The sequence below is a fragment of the Euleptes europaea genome, chromosome 4 (assembly GCF_029931775.1).
Source record: "Euleptes europaea isolate rEulEur1 chromosome 4, rEulEur1.hap1, whole genome shotgun sequence".
Classification (NCBI taxonomy): domain Eukaryota; kingdom Metazoa; phylum Chordata; class Lepidosauria; order Squamata; family Sphaerodactylidae; genus Euleptes; species Euleptes europaea.
Window position 1 is genome coordinate 18,686,811 of NC_079315.1, and position 16,262 is coordinate 18,703,072.

At 42.4% G+C, this 16,262-nt stretch overlaps 1 protein-coding gene across 4 annotated transcripts in view; it reads left to right on the forward strand.

Annotated features, from left to right (window-relative positions):
* The window catches only part of RNF38 (ring finger protein 38), a 47,281-nt gene that overhangs the window by 7,597 nt on the left and 23,422 nt on the right, over positions 1–16,262 (forward strand). For all 4 annotated transcript variants that reach the window (XM_056848681.1, XM_056848684.1, XM_056848682.1 and 1 more), the window contains 2 exons: positions 11,389–11,582; positions 14,220–14,430. In XM_056848681.1, the coding sequence (XP_056704659.1) occupies positions 11,389–11,582; positions 14,220–14,430 (405 nt within the window). The remainder of the gene's footprint in view (positions 1–11,388; positions 11,583–14,219; positions 14,431–16,262) is intronic.

The following is a 16,262-nucleotide window of genomic DNA, read 5'->3' on the forward strand; positions in this document are numbered from 1 at the left end:
TATTGGTTATCTAGATATCTGTTATTTATTTATTTAGAGAGAGACTGAAGTTCTTGTCATTGCTCGTTTGTATATTAACGGCATGCTGTTTAGTTATTCCTTTTTTTAGATCAAAATAAATGGTAATGTTTTGTTAAGCACAATACACAAATCAACAAATAAAACAGCATAAAAGCAATAAATCTCCAAGCTAAAAAAAAAACACATGGTGCGAAAACACATAATACATGGGCAGCAGAATAAGGATCCAATTTCTAGTGTATTTTAAACAAAGCAACTGAAAACATAGAGCATGACATAACTAAAAGAAACATTCCAGATGAAACAAACAAAAAACACCATATAACATATGGACAGTAAAAGAAACATCTAAATGAAAAATGTAACATATGGACAGTAAAAAGAAACCAAATAGACAATAGCAGATGATTGCATACAATGATATATGCAATACCCTAGTCTCCCAATCACCTCTATCCCGTCAAGTTGAAAACTTAGGCCTAGCGACACATGACTTGCAACATGAGTCAGGTCAAGGTTCCCCTAACACAACCCTCAGTCACACATACATCAAGGCACTCACTATTAAATCAGCTCAGTTGCTTAGCACTTCTCAGAGCATTGTGGAGTGGGGGATGGCTTCTGACCTCACTCCTGCACTATTTTCCCTAGCAGAAATGGCCACCTGTTTTCTATGTTGGCTCCAGTTAGAGATGTGAAGGCCGGGGGGGTTGTTGTTGTTGAAATGGAGTACTTAAGGAGGTCTCCCTCCCCCGGGCGTTTAAAACATTTTCTGATGGAAACTTTGGGGTCACCGAATTATCTCCTGTGATTCTTTGGGGGGGGGGGAATGAATGAAATGTTCTAAGGTAGCATGTGCAGCAGTTTACAGCTTTCTTTCACTTTAGTATTGTGTGTGTGATATTTTGCTTGTAGAAAAATATAGAATCCCCAAAATATGTCAATTAATAAAATTGTCGAAGGCTTTCACCGTCAGAGTTCATTGGTTCTTGTAGGTTATCCGGGCTGTGTAACCGTGGTCTTGGTATTTTCTTTCCTGACGTTTCGCCAGCAGCTGTGGCAGGCATCTTCAGAGGAGTGACACTGAAGGACAGAGACACTGTCCTTCAGTATTACTCCTCTGAAGATGCCTGCCACAGCTGCTGGCGAAACGTCAGGAAAGAAAATACCAAGACCACGGTTACACAGCCCGGATAACCTACAAGAACCAATAAAATTGTATCTGCTAACTTAGTTTTCAGTTTAGTAGGAAAATTACTTTTGCATTCCCCCTCCCCCCTGGGCATTTTTCTCTCATGGCTTCAAAATCTTTGTGTGTTTTTTTACCCCTCTAGCTCCTGTGTTCAATTAAATGATGCTTTTTAAAGCAATTTATGAGAAATATCTGAGAAATTGGGCAGAAGTTTGGTTAGTGTTCACATTTGGCCTTTTGTCGTAATGTAAATTCCACAGTTTCTCACAGCTTTATCAAGCTGTGACAGAACTATTGTATATAAATATGTGATGTTTAGGATTAGACTTTGTGGTGGCAGTAATGAGAAAGTTTGATCATTAAAATACAGAACCCTGAAGGCTGAAAAGGGTGAATGACACTCAAATGTTGGGGTTGGCTCCTAAAGTGAAAGAAAACATGTCAAGGACTGGCATAAGTTGAGAAAAACCTGTAGTGATCTAGACTAAATGCTGTTCAGAAAACATTTACATGGCCGGTCTGTGACAGTGGAACTTTTGTAGTTCTCCGCCATTATTGTGTCTGTGCAAAGCCAGGTAGCCGGACTGTTTCAGGTGGTGAAGGGGCATCTACATCTGCCTCCTGGTGTTCGCAGCATTCAGTTAGCTCACTGTAACTTGTTACCGAAACATTTTGCATGTGGAACAGTTTCCATCCTCTATGACTTCACTGGTCCTGCAGGTCGGTCTAAGAATGTTACCAGAGCATGGTTTCATTGCAGTTGCTCCGATAAGTACTACAGTTATTGTAGCCTGAGAATGTGAATAAGTTGCTTGAGGGAATGAATTCAGTCACCTCATTTGTTCAGCACTTGCCTGTTGTGGTTTATATCTTGCTGGAGGGTGGACGCTGGGTCCAGGGAACACCAGGTGTTTTGCAGAAGGAGGAGGCAGTGTTGATAGCTTTAAAAGAGCTGGTTGTGAAGCCTTTCTTTTCAGAAACCATTCCTGGACCATAAGAATTCTTGGATGGGTGGCAAATAACTCCTTTTGGGGCAAGGTGCTCAAACAGCTGATGGCTATGCAGCTCCAGACTTTGTTTGAACACGGCTGATTACCTAGACCCACTTGGAGTCAGCGTGGTGTAGTGGTTGACTCTGATCTGGAGAACCGGGTTTGATTCCCCACTCCTCCACATGAGCGGTGGAGGCTAACCTGGTGAACTGGATTTGTTTTCCCACTCCTACGCATGAAGCCAGCTGGGTGACCTTGGGCAAGTTACAGCTCTGTTAGAGCTCTCTCAGCCCCACCTACCTCACAGAGTGTCTGTTGTGGGGAGGGGAAGGGAAGGTGATTGTAAGCCGGTCTGAGTCTCCCTTAAGGGGTAGAGAAAGTCAGCATATAAAAACCAACTCTTCTTCTTCAGCTCAATTTCAAGCCTCATTTTGGAACTGCTGACCAAATTGCTATGGATTGGAGTGTTGATTCATCTGGGACTCTCAACTGTTTTCTATACCATCTTTCTGGACCGGGTGGCCAACATAGGTGCTGTTGGGTCCCTACAATCCACTCCAGTCAGCATTCTGGCTGCAGCATTCTGTACCAACTATAGTTTCTGGACAGTCTTCAAGGGCAGCCCCACGTCGAGCACATTGCAGTAATAAGGGGGCATGCACCAAAATGGCAAGACCTTTCCTGCCCAGGAAGGGCTGCAGCTAGCTCCTCAGCCGAAGCTGGTGGAAGGCATCCCTGACCACTGCTGCCACCTATTGATCCAAAAGGAGGCCCAGATCCAGCAGAATCGTCAAGCTACAGACCTGCCCCTTTGGGAAAGTGCAGCCCTATCCAGAACAGGAGATATCCCAAATTCTGGCTGAAACCTTTCCTCTGCCAGTAGCACCTCTGTTTTGTCAGGAATAAGTTTCTGTTTGTTAGCCCTCATCCATCCCAAAACTGTCTCCAGCCACCTGTTCGTGGTTTCTGCAGTCTCCCTGGGATCTGTTGGAAGTGTGAGATATAGCTGTCATCCTTATATTGGTGGCAACTCAACCCAAATCTCTAGATCACCTCTCCCAGCAGCTTTACATAGGGGTTGAAAAGCATGGAGAACAATATAACACCTGCAGGACCCTGTAGGCCAGAGGCCAAGGGATGGAGCAGCAGTCCCCTAACAGCCAGCTAAGCTGTCTTTAACATACATCTAACCTAAGCTTATTTTCTACTGCTTTACAGATGTAAAGTGCAGCATTTAAGTTTGTTAGCAATGTGTATACAATTGTTCTATTGGGAATATTTGTAGAATTTAATCCCCGTAGTTTTGTTCAAACAAAATTGCAAATATAGCCAGTGCCCAGAGGAACAGTACGAAAGCTGGACTTTATACATACACTGAGGCTATTGTCATATGAGAATTAAGAGGAGGAAAGCTGAAAATAAAAATCATAATTTTTGTAGTAAAAGGAGGTTGTAGCTTAAAAACACTTTTCATCCAGTATTATATTATCAGCTATACCAAATAAACCCAATATTGAAAGTACGAGTCTTGTATTAGTCTCTTCAATAATGTATTATCTTGTTATGTCATATTAACTGGCAAAATTAGTCACGTATAAACAAATCCCTGAAAATATATTGGATATGTCTTTAGTGTACCTGAGAAATATTATCTGATGCTGTAGGTTGTCGTACATTACAGTTGTCATAGTCCACAACTCTTAGAAAGCAGTTTGAGCATGCAAACCTTGTCAAGTAAAAAGGAGGGAGGGGGACAGTAACCAATCTTTTTTCCCCTAATTTGTGCATGGTGTTCTTATGTGATAAGACTGAGGCACTGTTGCTTTGTGGTATGGCTCAGTCAAGGATTATGCATTCAGCCTGTTCTGGATGGGATTATGCATTCAGCCTGTTCTGGATGGGATCACACTTTCCCATTTAAGACTATGTTCATTGCTGTATTAGTTTTCCTTCTGGCATGTGGTGTCCCTAGCCAGCTTCAGTTGCTGTACCCGCCATGGCCCTTCCCTGACAGGCATGATTTGACTGCATTTACCCCATGCTCTGGTAGCAGACCCACAGGCTACTTGTGAAGACTGTTTGGAAGCTTCGGCTGGTGCAGAATGCATCCACAATAGCTTATGCATCCCGATTAGGAAGCTTGGCTGTCCATGGCATTGCCATGAAGGAGCAGAGCTCGATACTATGACCTGATTTTGGTACAACATCCATGGAAATCTTCTGATGAAGCTGGAGTGTTGAAACAGGATAACATATACCGGAAGCCTGTAAAGAAATACGAAGAGAGTATCTTACATGGGCATGTGCATATGATATGTTACAAAGCTGGTTGTGTGTATGTAAAGTGCCGTCAAGTAGCAGCCGACTTATGGCAACCCTTTTTGGGATTTTCATGGCAAGAGACTAACAGAGGTGGTTTGCCAGTGCCTTCCTCTGCACAGAAACCCTGGTATTCCTTGGTGGTCTTCCATGCAAATACTAACCAAAGCTGACCCTGCTTAGCTTCTGAGATCTGACGAGATCAGGCTAGCCTGGGCCATCCAGGTCAGGGCACAAAGCTGGTTACTGACCTGTTATTATATGGAGTAGGAATCATTCCATTTTGGACATGCTCTAATCTGATGCGTATGGTGAAGTTTGTATTATTTTGTCACATGTGACCTTGGTTCATTTGTGTATGAGCAACAGTTATTGTAGAGGCTTGTTTGTTATAATTGAAAAATAAAATTTTAATAGGTTAAATCGTTTGGCCCCAGTTTGCTTTATTTTTGGTTGTATTGTACATTAAGCAACTATAGTTCCACCCCTTTCAATTTTGTATTACTAGCTGTGGTTTATGCAGCAGCTTTATCAAAATTAATGCGTAAAACTGAAATGGAAAAAAAAGATTTCAAACATGCTGTCCCTTCAAATGTAGCATAGTTACATCAGCTGTGTCGACTGTACTTATTGTTGCCGTGCTAGCAGTAGCAGTGACATTCAGGAAAATGGAAGTGAACATTATCAAGACGGTTCTACACAATGAGAGCGCCGAGGCAGTATATTCTGGTTCTGGTTTTTATACGAGAAGACTTGCAGAGTATGCTGTGGAGCTAGAGCAATTTACAGAACTTACTGCTAGCTCAAGGTTAGCTTAAGTAAGTAGTCAGTTTGCATTTTGTCGGGTTGAAGATGTGCTGGTCTTCAGATGGAGATTGTGCGCTAGAAAACCTCTGAAGGGCTTGTGTAGAAACAGTTGAAAACCTGTGCTTGAGAAGCAGTGGTTGAGCAGTTTGGCGGGTATCAGCCTGTGTTCTTTTAGTTGTGACGCTGTTACTGATATGGGGTACAATTGCTGTGGTGTTGGGTTCGTGCCCCTGCAGGGATGGATGGGGACAGCACAATCCTAGAGCATTAATGAAGCTGCTGAATAAGGCTGGATTGTTCAAAACTTTCCCTCCCACACTACTAAGCTCAAGAAGGTTGCTCTGGGTTGCCTAAACTGGAATATGTGGCAAACCTTGCTCCATGGGGCAGTTTTCTCTTCTGCCCTTCTCCTTGTGGCTTTTTGTCGTTCAAACAGGCCAAATCAAAATGGCTAGATTAGTGTGGGTATATACCATGCATTTTGGATGGGTTTGTCACATTTCTAGCAAAGTCTATTTAAGTTTGCTAACTTGTTTCTAACCAATGTTGTATATTGCATCAGTGGAGTGTTTCAACATTTAGCTCTGAGTTGGAAACTTAAAGTAAGAATTCTCTTCTCAATTTTGAATGGCTCAAATGTTTTTCTTTATAATTTCCTCACTATTACCCATTTTAACCCTGTTTAAAATTCTGCAGGGTTTTTTTTTAACTAGAAGATTTGGAAAGTTCCACACTGATGTAACATCAGAATAAAAACACTTGAACCTATTACTTGTTTGGACCATTAATAAATGTGTATGATATCTTATATAAGATTTGGAAAATATTTCATGGGCTATAAAAACATTTTTGTGCTTAAATGGCAGTTTGTATTTAGAAGGAATCCATTCTGGTCCTCCCTTGACATGCAAATACCATTGGAATTCATTTGGGGAAAACTTTGAAATCTGTTCCCAAATCCTTAGAAACTGCTTTAGCATGTTCATCCAGATGAGGTTGCATATTTTGTATGTCAGTGTCTTGGGTGTACAAGTAAAAATCTAATAAAAACATAAGCATGGTGGTTAGAACTTGTTGTTATTCTGTAGCTGTAAATGTGAATGGTATGCATCTCTTCCACCAATTTTTGGATTAGAAAAATCTATACAGTCTATCCAAATGTAAGCGCACACTTCTAACTCTTCTGTTGAAATTCATGGAACTTCAAACTGCTTTAGCAGATTATGCCCTCTATTTGTCTAAATTGGCTATGTGCAGTAGTCTACCTATTACTTTATCTAAAGTACTATAATAATAAGAAAGTTTTGGTTTGAAATTCCCCTTGACCCCGTTATTCTACATTCTGTATTGTTTCCCTTTCTGAGATAACTCCTTAGAAGACAAGATGGCACAGAAATTGGGGTGGAAATATTAGCAAACTAAAAGCTGAATCACATGTTAAATTTTTGAGGTTGAAAAGTCTACTCATGGTGATTCAGTTCATGTGGGAGTAGTTTGCATGAGAAAAAGTATTCTATAACAAGTATAAAATGTATTCTATAACAGTTTGCATGAGAAAAAGTATTCTATAACAAAGCTTCTTAAACTTTATGACACAAGCCCATATGGGGTTGCGTAACTGAATGTGGGGGTCGTGAAAAATTTGGCAACAGTAAAAGGTTTCTTTATGATTTATTAGTAAATTATTATTATCAGTAAATGTTTTGTCCCTCTAGTCTCCTCCCCTCTAGATGGGTAAATGATTTATTATCAGTAAATGTTTGATTTGTATACCTATTTTATATACCTATATACCCGGGTTCGCATAAAAATTTATCGGGCGAAAAAGGATCACGAGTGGAAAAAGTTTAAGAAGCCCTGTTCTATAATGCATGGTAACGTTCCAGATTTTTCACATGGCAACCTCTGGATCTCTTTGTACAAAGAGTTCCCCACTTGAAAGTAAGGCCAATCAAGCCTTTTTTTTCTGCCTCAGATATCTGATGCTGCGAGTATAAGCAGTTTGAGGTTGAACTTAGTCATTCACTCAGAATTGAGATTCACAATGTGGTTGACAGTACGATCCTATGCACTGAAAACTGTATATCAGCTCTTAAGTTTCTGCTCCTTCTTTGACATGGTCATGCGGTACTGAGAAAACTGACTGTTATCATATGAGAGCTTGAACGTTTATGAAAGCCACTGTCTCTGTAATGGCTCCAGTTGAAATAGCTGTTTTGTGTGTTTTTATCTTGCTCATGCGAAACACAATTTTATAGACAGGCTAGTTGGAAAAGGTTGTTGAATGCAGAAAGCTATGCAAAACAGAAGTCCCCTGGCAAAGACTAACAGCATTTGTTCCAGTACGAGCTGTGATGAGTCAGAGCTCCCTTCCTCGGATACAATGGGAAGACTTGCTTTTGCAGTTTGAAAGCGCTGTGCTAAGTCTGGAACAGAAGGGTAACGTTACACATTTCACCAAGATGCTTGTACTAGCCCAGAGAAGTCGCTGGGTTTCTTTTTCTTTGGCCTCTTGCCACACCACCAGCTACTTTTGACACTTTCCTCTTTCTCAAGAAGTCTTCTGTACAGCAAGGGGTGGAAAGCAGGCTTTGGCTCATGGAGCTGGCTTTGAAGTTCCTTCAATCCTTGTTTTCTCTTTCATAAGCATATTTTCCTTTTCTTTCTTTTTTTTGGTCGATTTTGTTGCTTAAACATGAACACACTTCTAAGGAAATATGTTTATGTGGGTATTTCCTGCTTTTCAAACCTGCTTGTCTGCACTGGGCATCTTCTCTCTACATCTCTTGCTTGCTTCCCAGTCTTCATGACCATTTTTGCAGTCCTCTTGTCCCATAAGAATGCTTTCAGAAAACTGGCACATGGGGGATGGGGAGGTAAGAAAGTTTCAGTACTGACTTGGAACTTCAAATGGCTATGTAGACCAAAGCTTCTTAAACTGTGGGTCGCGTAACTGAATATGGGGATGCATAACTGACTGTGGGAGGCTGCGAAATTTTTTTGTTTAAATTTAAAAATAAAATTATGATTTATTATCAGTAAATGTTTGATTCGTATACCTATTTTATATACCCAGGGTCGCATAAAAATTTCTCGGGCAGAAAGGGGTCATGAGTGGGAAAAGTTTAAGAAGCCCTGATGTAGACAATGCTGTCAAATTTTATTAGAATTTAATATGGGTGTGTGTGTCCCTAATCCGTTCCGTGGAGGGAATTGGCTAAGTGTTTGGTTTTCCAGTGGGATTTCTGTGCTGTTAAGTTTTTGTCTGATGCTTCTGTCTTTACAGCAGAAGGGTGCTTCAGATGGCTTTACTATTTTTGCAAGTGTAGCCTGGATGGGTAGGAAGGAGGCACATTTGACATGTTTGTACAGGGCAGAGGAGTCTGTGTGTCTCTCGCAGTAAATATGTCTGTGCCTTATTAGTCTGTTCGTAGTTGCTTGTCATTACAGAGGGGCAGCTCTGTACCTTACTAGAGTCACCAACCACCCCAAGGGAAGTCGGGATAAAAATGTGACAGGTTCAGCCATGTCTAAAGCAGGGATGCCTACTCCTCAGGGTAAATGTATGCTCTTCACACAAGATGTTTTGGGGCCACCATAGTTCCTTTTCAGCATTAGGTTGTTAGAACTCACGATGGCAGTGCTCTTGGGAGAAGGTCAGCGTCCCCTGTGTTAGCATTCAGCCCATATTAATTTTTAGTAAGCATTAGAGTCAGTGACCATGAGGATAAATTGTAGAAGGGAAAATTATCTGTCCTAAAACTTAAGGAGAAATTGAGCTGCGCATCTGATACTCTGAATGGAAAAGCAGCTCTAGAGAACACCCCCCCCCAAAAAAACAACCCCCCCCCCAACACTGCAGTTTAAATTCTGAGGTGAGAAATCTTAATTGGGGATTAGATCTGGAAAACTTTTGCACATCAAGGAACTTGAAATAATATTTAAACTCAGTCGCTAGATATACAATTTCCAGAAATTTTGGAGTCACTGGAGGGGGAGCTTTTTTAACAGGAAAAAACATTTTGGGAAGGGTTCAAATATCCACAGTATTGACTGTCCTATCAAACCTAAACTAATTAACTCGGTGTTAAACAGACGGCCCGCCGGCTGGATCAAGCTCTTATCTGGCCCACGAGCCAGCCGAGGCAGCCACCCCCACCCCTCTCGATCTGGGCTGGCGAGGCATGGACCCACCCGACCAAGTGACATTTATGTCATATCCGGCCCTCATAACAAATGAGCTTGACATCCCTGAATTAACTGCTTTAACAACATAAAATGTATCTTTTATAGCTTAGCATATAAAATTGCAATATTAGACATATTTAAGGGATTTAAAAGTTGTTGACAGGTGAAAAGGTCAACCACAAATTTTCTGGAATTTTCTGGAGTTCTTCCAGGCCCTCACATCTCTATAGTAGATGGGTTTTCTCCCTAAAGCAGGAGTGTAGGTGAGAACTAAACATGGCATTGGCAGAGTAGATTTCAGGCTTTCCAGCATTTCCTATCTGCAACATGGGATCCATTTCCAGATGTGGCTTCTGTGTGTGCTCCCCCCACCCCAAATCCTTTAAAAATTATTATTATCATCAACCTGAAGAAAGGTAGCACCACTGATACCACCACTGGTGTCAGAGATCAGGGCATGATCCTTTTGTGGGGCCAGCCTGGTGTGGTGGTTTGGAGCGGTGGACTCTGATCTGGAAAACTGGGTTTGATTCCCCACTCCTCCACATGAGCGGCGGAGGCTAATCTGGTGCACTGGATTTGTTTCCCCACTCATACACATGAAGCCAGCTGGGTGACCTTGGGCTAGTCACAGCTCTCTTAGAGCTCTCTCAGCCCCACCTACTTCACAGGGTGTCTGTTGTGGGGAGGGGAAGGGAAGGTGATTGTCAGCCGGTTTGATTCTTCCTTAAGTGGTAGAGAAAGTCGGCATATAAAAACCAACTCCTCTTCTTCAGTCACCGGTTGAAAGCCAGTGACTGCAACATCATAACCAGTAGGTGAATGGTATGGATGGTGCTTAGTTCTATTTTCAGAAGTGGCACTGACCTGCCAGGGATCTCCCAACAGATAAATAAGAATTACCTTTGGTTATGTATTTTCCAAATACTGTAAATATTGTATTAACAAGAAAATTAAATGTAAGTGATATCACACAGCTAACTTAGCAGAACGAAACTTGGCTGCGGTAGAAATTGCATGTCTGGCGGATATTGGTCGCACATGTCTGAGCTCCATCTGGCTGCAGCTTCTTTAATTCTCAGAACCTAGACCCCCGTGGGCATAAAATTTGTGCTTACCCAAGCATATTTCAAACAGCCTTATTCGCTTATAATAAACACTTGTAATTTTGTGTTCTGTCCTTTCCCCATTGTAAACCCCCCCCCCCAGTTCTGGGGAAAAACAATTAGCTTTCTTTTCCAACTTTAGTTTTCTCTGTAGGAGAAAGCCATAGAGAACGTGGATAATAAGCGACAGTGGATTACTGAAGCAGTGAAAGACGTAGACATTCAGTGTTGTCCTTTGGAAATGCGTATTCCATGCTTGTCGCATTTGCTCATCTCAGTTTTTCGGAATACCACCACCACCACATGGCTTGCCTGCCTATACTTATTACTTGACAGTTCTTTGTCTCTCTAGAGCCTTCTTTTTAGCCAGATCAAACGCTAACCCTTCTATGGTAATGCAAGGCAGAATTTTGAATTAACCATATTCAGAAAGGACTTGTCCCTGTGCTTCTGGCTCTATTGACTTATGTGCTCTTGGAATGTCGTTTCTGTGAGGATCTTAGATCACAATATATTTCTACTCTTTTAATACATAAATCCAATGCCTCTGTGTCTGATATAATGCCTTTTTTAATTAAGTGACAGGGATCCCAAGGCTGCATTGGCAGTGGCAAGATTTATCTCAGACCTTATATCCCTCAAACATTAGATTTAAAACTATACTGCTCAAGATCAATGGATCAAGGCGCTTCTAAGGGAGAAAGGAAAGGAAATGCGTATTGCTCAGTTCGCATTCACTCACTTGTGGTTTCCTTTGGCACAGAGCGAAGACAGCCCGAGTCCCAAGAGACAGCGCCTTTCTCATTCAGTCTTTGACTACGCAGCGGCCTCGCCAGCCCCGTCACCACCAATGCGACCATGGGAGATGACATCAAATAGGCAGCCTCCTTCAGCTCGATCAAGCCAACATCACTTCTCAGGGGAACGATGCAACACACCGGCGCGCAACAGAAGAAGGCAAGTGTTTTGACGTGGTTTGTTGGGCACATCTTCCTGGCCGTGTTTGCCACTACATAACCTGAGAAACTGAAGAATTTCAGAAGATGTTCTGAGCTTTCAAATGAGTTATTACTGGAGTTAACAAAATCATTACTGGGCATATAGTAGTAGTGTGGTTGTTGCTGTTGCGTGTGTGTGTATTGTTAGTTCATTGGAAGTCCTTGAGGGCTTTTGCCAGGAATGTAGCATCTTGTCTCAGTCATGACATTGTAGGGCATAACATAAAATGATAATAAATAAGTTTTATTTGCGGCTAGTATGCCAGATAAAACAGGTAAAACAAACTGACCATACAGAGTAGATGTTTACAACCAAGGCCAACAAAATTAGGAATCACCCAATTTTACATTTCTACAGATTAAAGAAGTACATTAAGGTGACGTAGCTTCATTGCGACTGCACAGTTTTTTGCGATCTGGGTGGTGATTGGTGAGCTGTCTCCCAACATTTGGTCAATTCCCCCTCATCACCAGAGCCCATTTCCCAAATCGAAGGTCAATAATATTGAAGCGAGCTGACTTGTAGAGGGGACATCTAAAAATTGCATGCTCAATGGTTTCCAGCTCCCCTGTGTTACACGGGCAAAGTCTCTCCACCCTGGGGATCTTCTTAAATCTCTCTTCTAATATGGCAGATGGTAGGGCTGCACATCTGGCCAGTGTATAAGCCCTCCTATGTGTGTTCCTTTCCAGGGAGTATAAATATGCAGCTGGAACGTTAAATGAATTATTCTCTATTTTGCAAAGTTGCATATGTGGGAAGATAATTTTCCTTTATGTTCATTAAATTTAGCTTTTGAGTTGCCAAGTTGGTTGGGTCTTGATTTTTTTAATTATTATTTACAGTTTTATCTCTTCTTTCTCAGAGGAACTCAGGGCAGAGAACATGCAGTCCCCCTCTCCCAATTTTATCTTCACAATAACACTGTAAGGTCAGCTAGGCGGAAAGGTGGGGGATTTCTCCAGTCCCTCCCGTTGAGCTTCGTGGCTGAGATCATCTGCAGGAAAAACCCCTTGAGGCAAATGGCTACTCTTGGAGGAGGTCACGTAAATATTAGTGGGGGTTGAGGAATCATGGCTAAAATTGCACTGTTCATTAGGGAAACCAGGAACATACCCAGAATCTTGATAACCTGCGTTTCTTCTCGTTTTGAGAAATGCAGAATATTTCTGGCCTTTTTGACCATAGAGATGAGGCTGAAAACACCCTGGAAGTATTTGCTGTACAGATTGAGAAGCAGGATGTTCTGTGTGGGGCTCTGGGTAATGAAGGGCAGGGCTTTTTCACCCTGCATTGGGCTTTCCCACCTTTCACATTAGTGTCCCCCACCTTTCTCCAAGGCTCTTAATAGTGCACGTTTTATCTGTTAGCATAATAATTGTGTGAGGTAGGTTAAATTTAGAGATGATGATGAAGAAGAGTTGGTTTTTATATGCTGACTTTCTCTTCCACTTAAGGGAGACTCAAACCGGCTTACAGTCACCTTCCCTTCCCCTCCCCACAACAGACATCCTATGAGGTCGGTGGGCGGAGGGAGCGTGACTTGCCCAGGGTCACCCAGCTGGCTCTCTCAGATAATGGCTCTCCGAGATAATGGCTGGGCCAACACTTCTTCCCGTTTAAACCCAGATCTTTTCAGCCTAAGACCAGCATGGTTTCCCCTGTACCTCTCTGGTTCACAGGGGCCCTGTAACGTCCTTCTAGGAGCTCATGCACTCGACAGCCCAAGCCTTTAGCAGCTGCTCTTTTTGATGTCTGCAGACTGACTTCTCCCTGTGTTGCCATGGGTTCAAAAGTCGCATGTTTTGCAGTGTCAGTGTCATTTCTTATGACCTTTTGAGCCTGTGGTGATATAAGAGAAAGTCAGCCTACGCAGCCCCAAAGCCGTGACCTCCACAGACTTCAAAGGTCATGTGAATAAGCCTTTGAGGTTCAGAACTCTTCTCTCGTGAATGAGTTCTCTAAGAACCCTGATTTTGCAGTGCAAAAGTGACCAAATCCATGCAGTTTACCAAATGGCAGCAGTAGTTGCTGGGGGAAACCTGTTGTCTTTGGCCTCTTGTGTACATGTTACATTCAGCTCACTTTTTTAACTATTATGGCTGTGCAGAAATCAGTGGACGTACAGTAAGTTTTTATATTTCCAGGGCAACCGTGGCGTTGGAAAGTACAAATGGCTTGCATATCCAAGCTTCATTACAGCTTCTGGAAAGCAAAAGATTATCCAAATGTAACTGAATGGACAAAATAAAGTATCAGAATATGCAACTGTGGCGAAGTTAACATCTCTAGTGAATAATAGATCAACTACTGATTTTTATGAAAAATTGAAAGTATTTCTTGAGTATATTGTTAAATAAGAAAAATAATAGAATGTTAAAATTTAAAAAGAAATACATCACTGAATTACAGCTTCTAAAGAGTTACCATGAAACAGTCCATTTGCATCATAAGACAGCAGTATGAATATGTGCAATGTTTTTTGGCTACCGACATTTAGGAAGGAGCAAGAGAAGTACATTTCTGAAGTTCATAGTCTATCAAAAGTCGCCACGTGTATGTTTGTAATACCCTGTCTAATTGGGTTATTTACAGCCCTCCTGTTAGACGCCAGAGAGCAAGAAGAGATCGGTTGTCTCGGCATAATTCCATCAGTCAAGATGAGAACTACCACCTCGCCTATGGACAACAACAAGCAATAGAAGAACCGCGAGCCTTCCACCCACCGAATGTATCGCCCCGTATGTTGCACCCAGCTGCTCATCCGCCACAGCAGAACGCAGTGATGGTTGACATTCATGAACAGGTACGAAAAAGGAGGGGGGCAGCCGAAACCTCATCTCAGGCTTCTGGTAGATGAGGCTTTTTTTTTACTTGATTTAAAATTAAAGGCTCTCTTCAGCCCAAGAAAGCTTTGCTTTTCACATATATGCGAGTACAAAGTGGCTTCCCACCTCAGAGAAAATACACCTCTGTGTCGGTGTGAATGGTGGTTAGAATCATAGAATTGGAAGGGACCACCAGGATCCAGCCCTTGCACAATGCAGGAAATTCACAACTTCCTCCCCCCCCACGCACACACACCCCAGTGACCCCTACTCCATGCCCAGAAGATGGCCAAGATGCCCTCCCTCTCATCATCTGCCTAAGGTCATAGAATCAGCACTGCTGACAGGTGGCCATCTAACCTCTTCTTAAAAACCTCCAGGGAAGGAGAGCTCACCACCTCCCGAGGAAGCCTGTTTCACTGAGGAACCGCTCTAACTGTTAGAAAATTCTTCCTAATGTCTAGACGGTTCTGTGTGCCAACCTTTGAGGTGAAGGAACTGTGTGTCTCCACACTGGAAATAATGGACTGATGCAGTACCTCTTGGCGCAAGAACATGGCAGAACAGTCTGCTGCTTGCAGAGGGTGATTAGAAGGAACTTGAATAATAAGGAAGTTAGTGCTGCCCTCTATGGGCAGGGATACATATGAACCTAATGAAGCTGCCTTATGCCAAGTGAGACTGTTAGATCAGCTGTTGATTTGGCCAGAACTTTGTGTCGTCATACGTCTCGAAAGGCTAGCTCAGTTTTGTGTACCCTGATAGTGGCTCTCTGTGGAAGAAGGAACTTCCTTGGCTCTTTCTGCATGATATCCTTTATTTAGAGTTGCCCGGGATCAAACCTGGAACCTTCAGGTGATCTGCCACTGAACCACGGCCCCTCCACTCACCACCTGGGTATGCTGGGCCCAAACTATTTGTCACAGCACATAAGCAGCGCTTCGCAGCACACTAGTGCGCCCAGCACACAGGTTGAGAGTTTAGCGTAGGAACCCAAACTTTCGATAGCTGAGAAATTTTGAAGTACAATTGAATGTCCTAGTGAGACTAATTCTTCCACTGTATTAAAAGTATTGAACATGCACCTCTGTAACAAGGGTATACGAAATATTTAAATGTACTTTAACTATTTAGTGTACCTATTGAACAGTAGAAAAGTCCAGACGTTGATTGCGGACTAACTACACAGTTTTGGCTAAAAGCCAGCTCAGTATGGGAGTTCTCAGGTTGGAAATGAAAGTTTGGCTATTGGTTTGCAAATTGGCACCGTCAGAATTGACACTGTCAGAGGGAAGCTGCCGCCTCTTGTTTGTCCACATTGTCGTCACATGATATAGTCGCTGAGCTGGACTCTGGCTTTTGCTCTTTTTTCCACTATTAGCATTCAGCGCTAAAAGGGCATAAACAAAATATACAAAGAAGGGAACAGTTAAAAGCTGTAGAAATCAGATGCACGAAAGCATCCATAGCCAAGAAGAAGAACTGAGATGGGTGAACCGAAGACCCACGGAATGGAATGCATAACTTGATGCCTGAATTACACTGCTATTGTCTTAGACTGTCTTATTGTGTTTTGAGGAGTGGGGGTGAGAATCCGCCTCCCGGGCTTCAAAGTGAAAACTAAATGTGAGCATCTAGGTAAGGATACTGCATCGAGATAAATCTGGAGCTAAAAAGTAGACCCGCCTTGGTGATTAAAATCCTGTGGGAGTTCAGTGCTGGTAATTTTATAAGTTCGAGCACCAAGAGGGCTTGTTTCTGGGCGCTGTCTTCTTCAAGGCATTGCTTCCTACTTAAAAGCCAGCTTTGG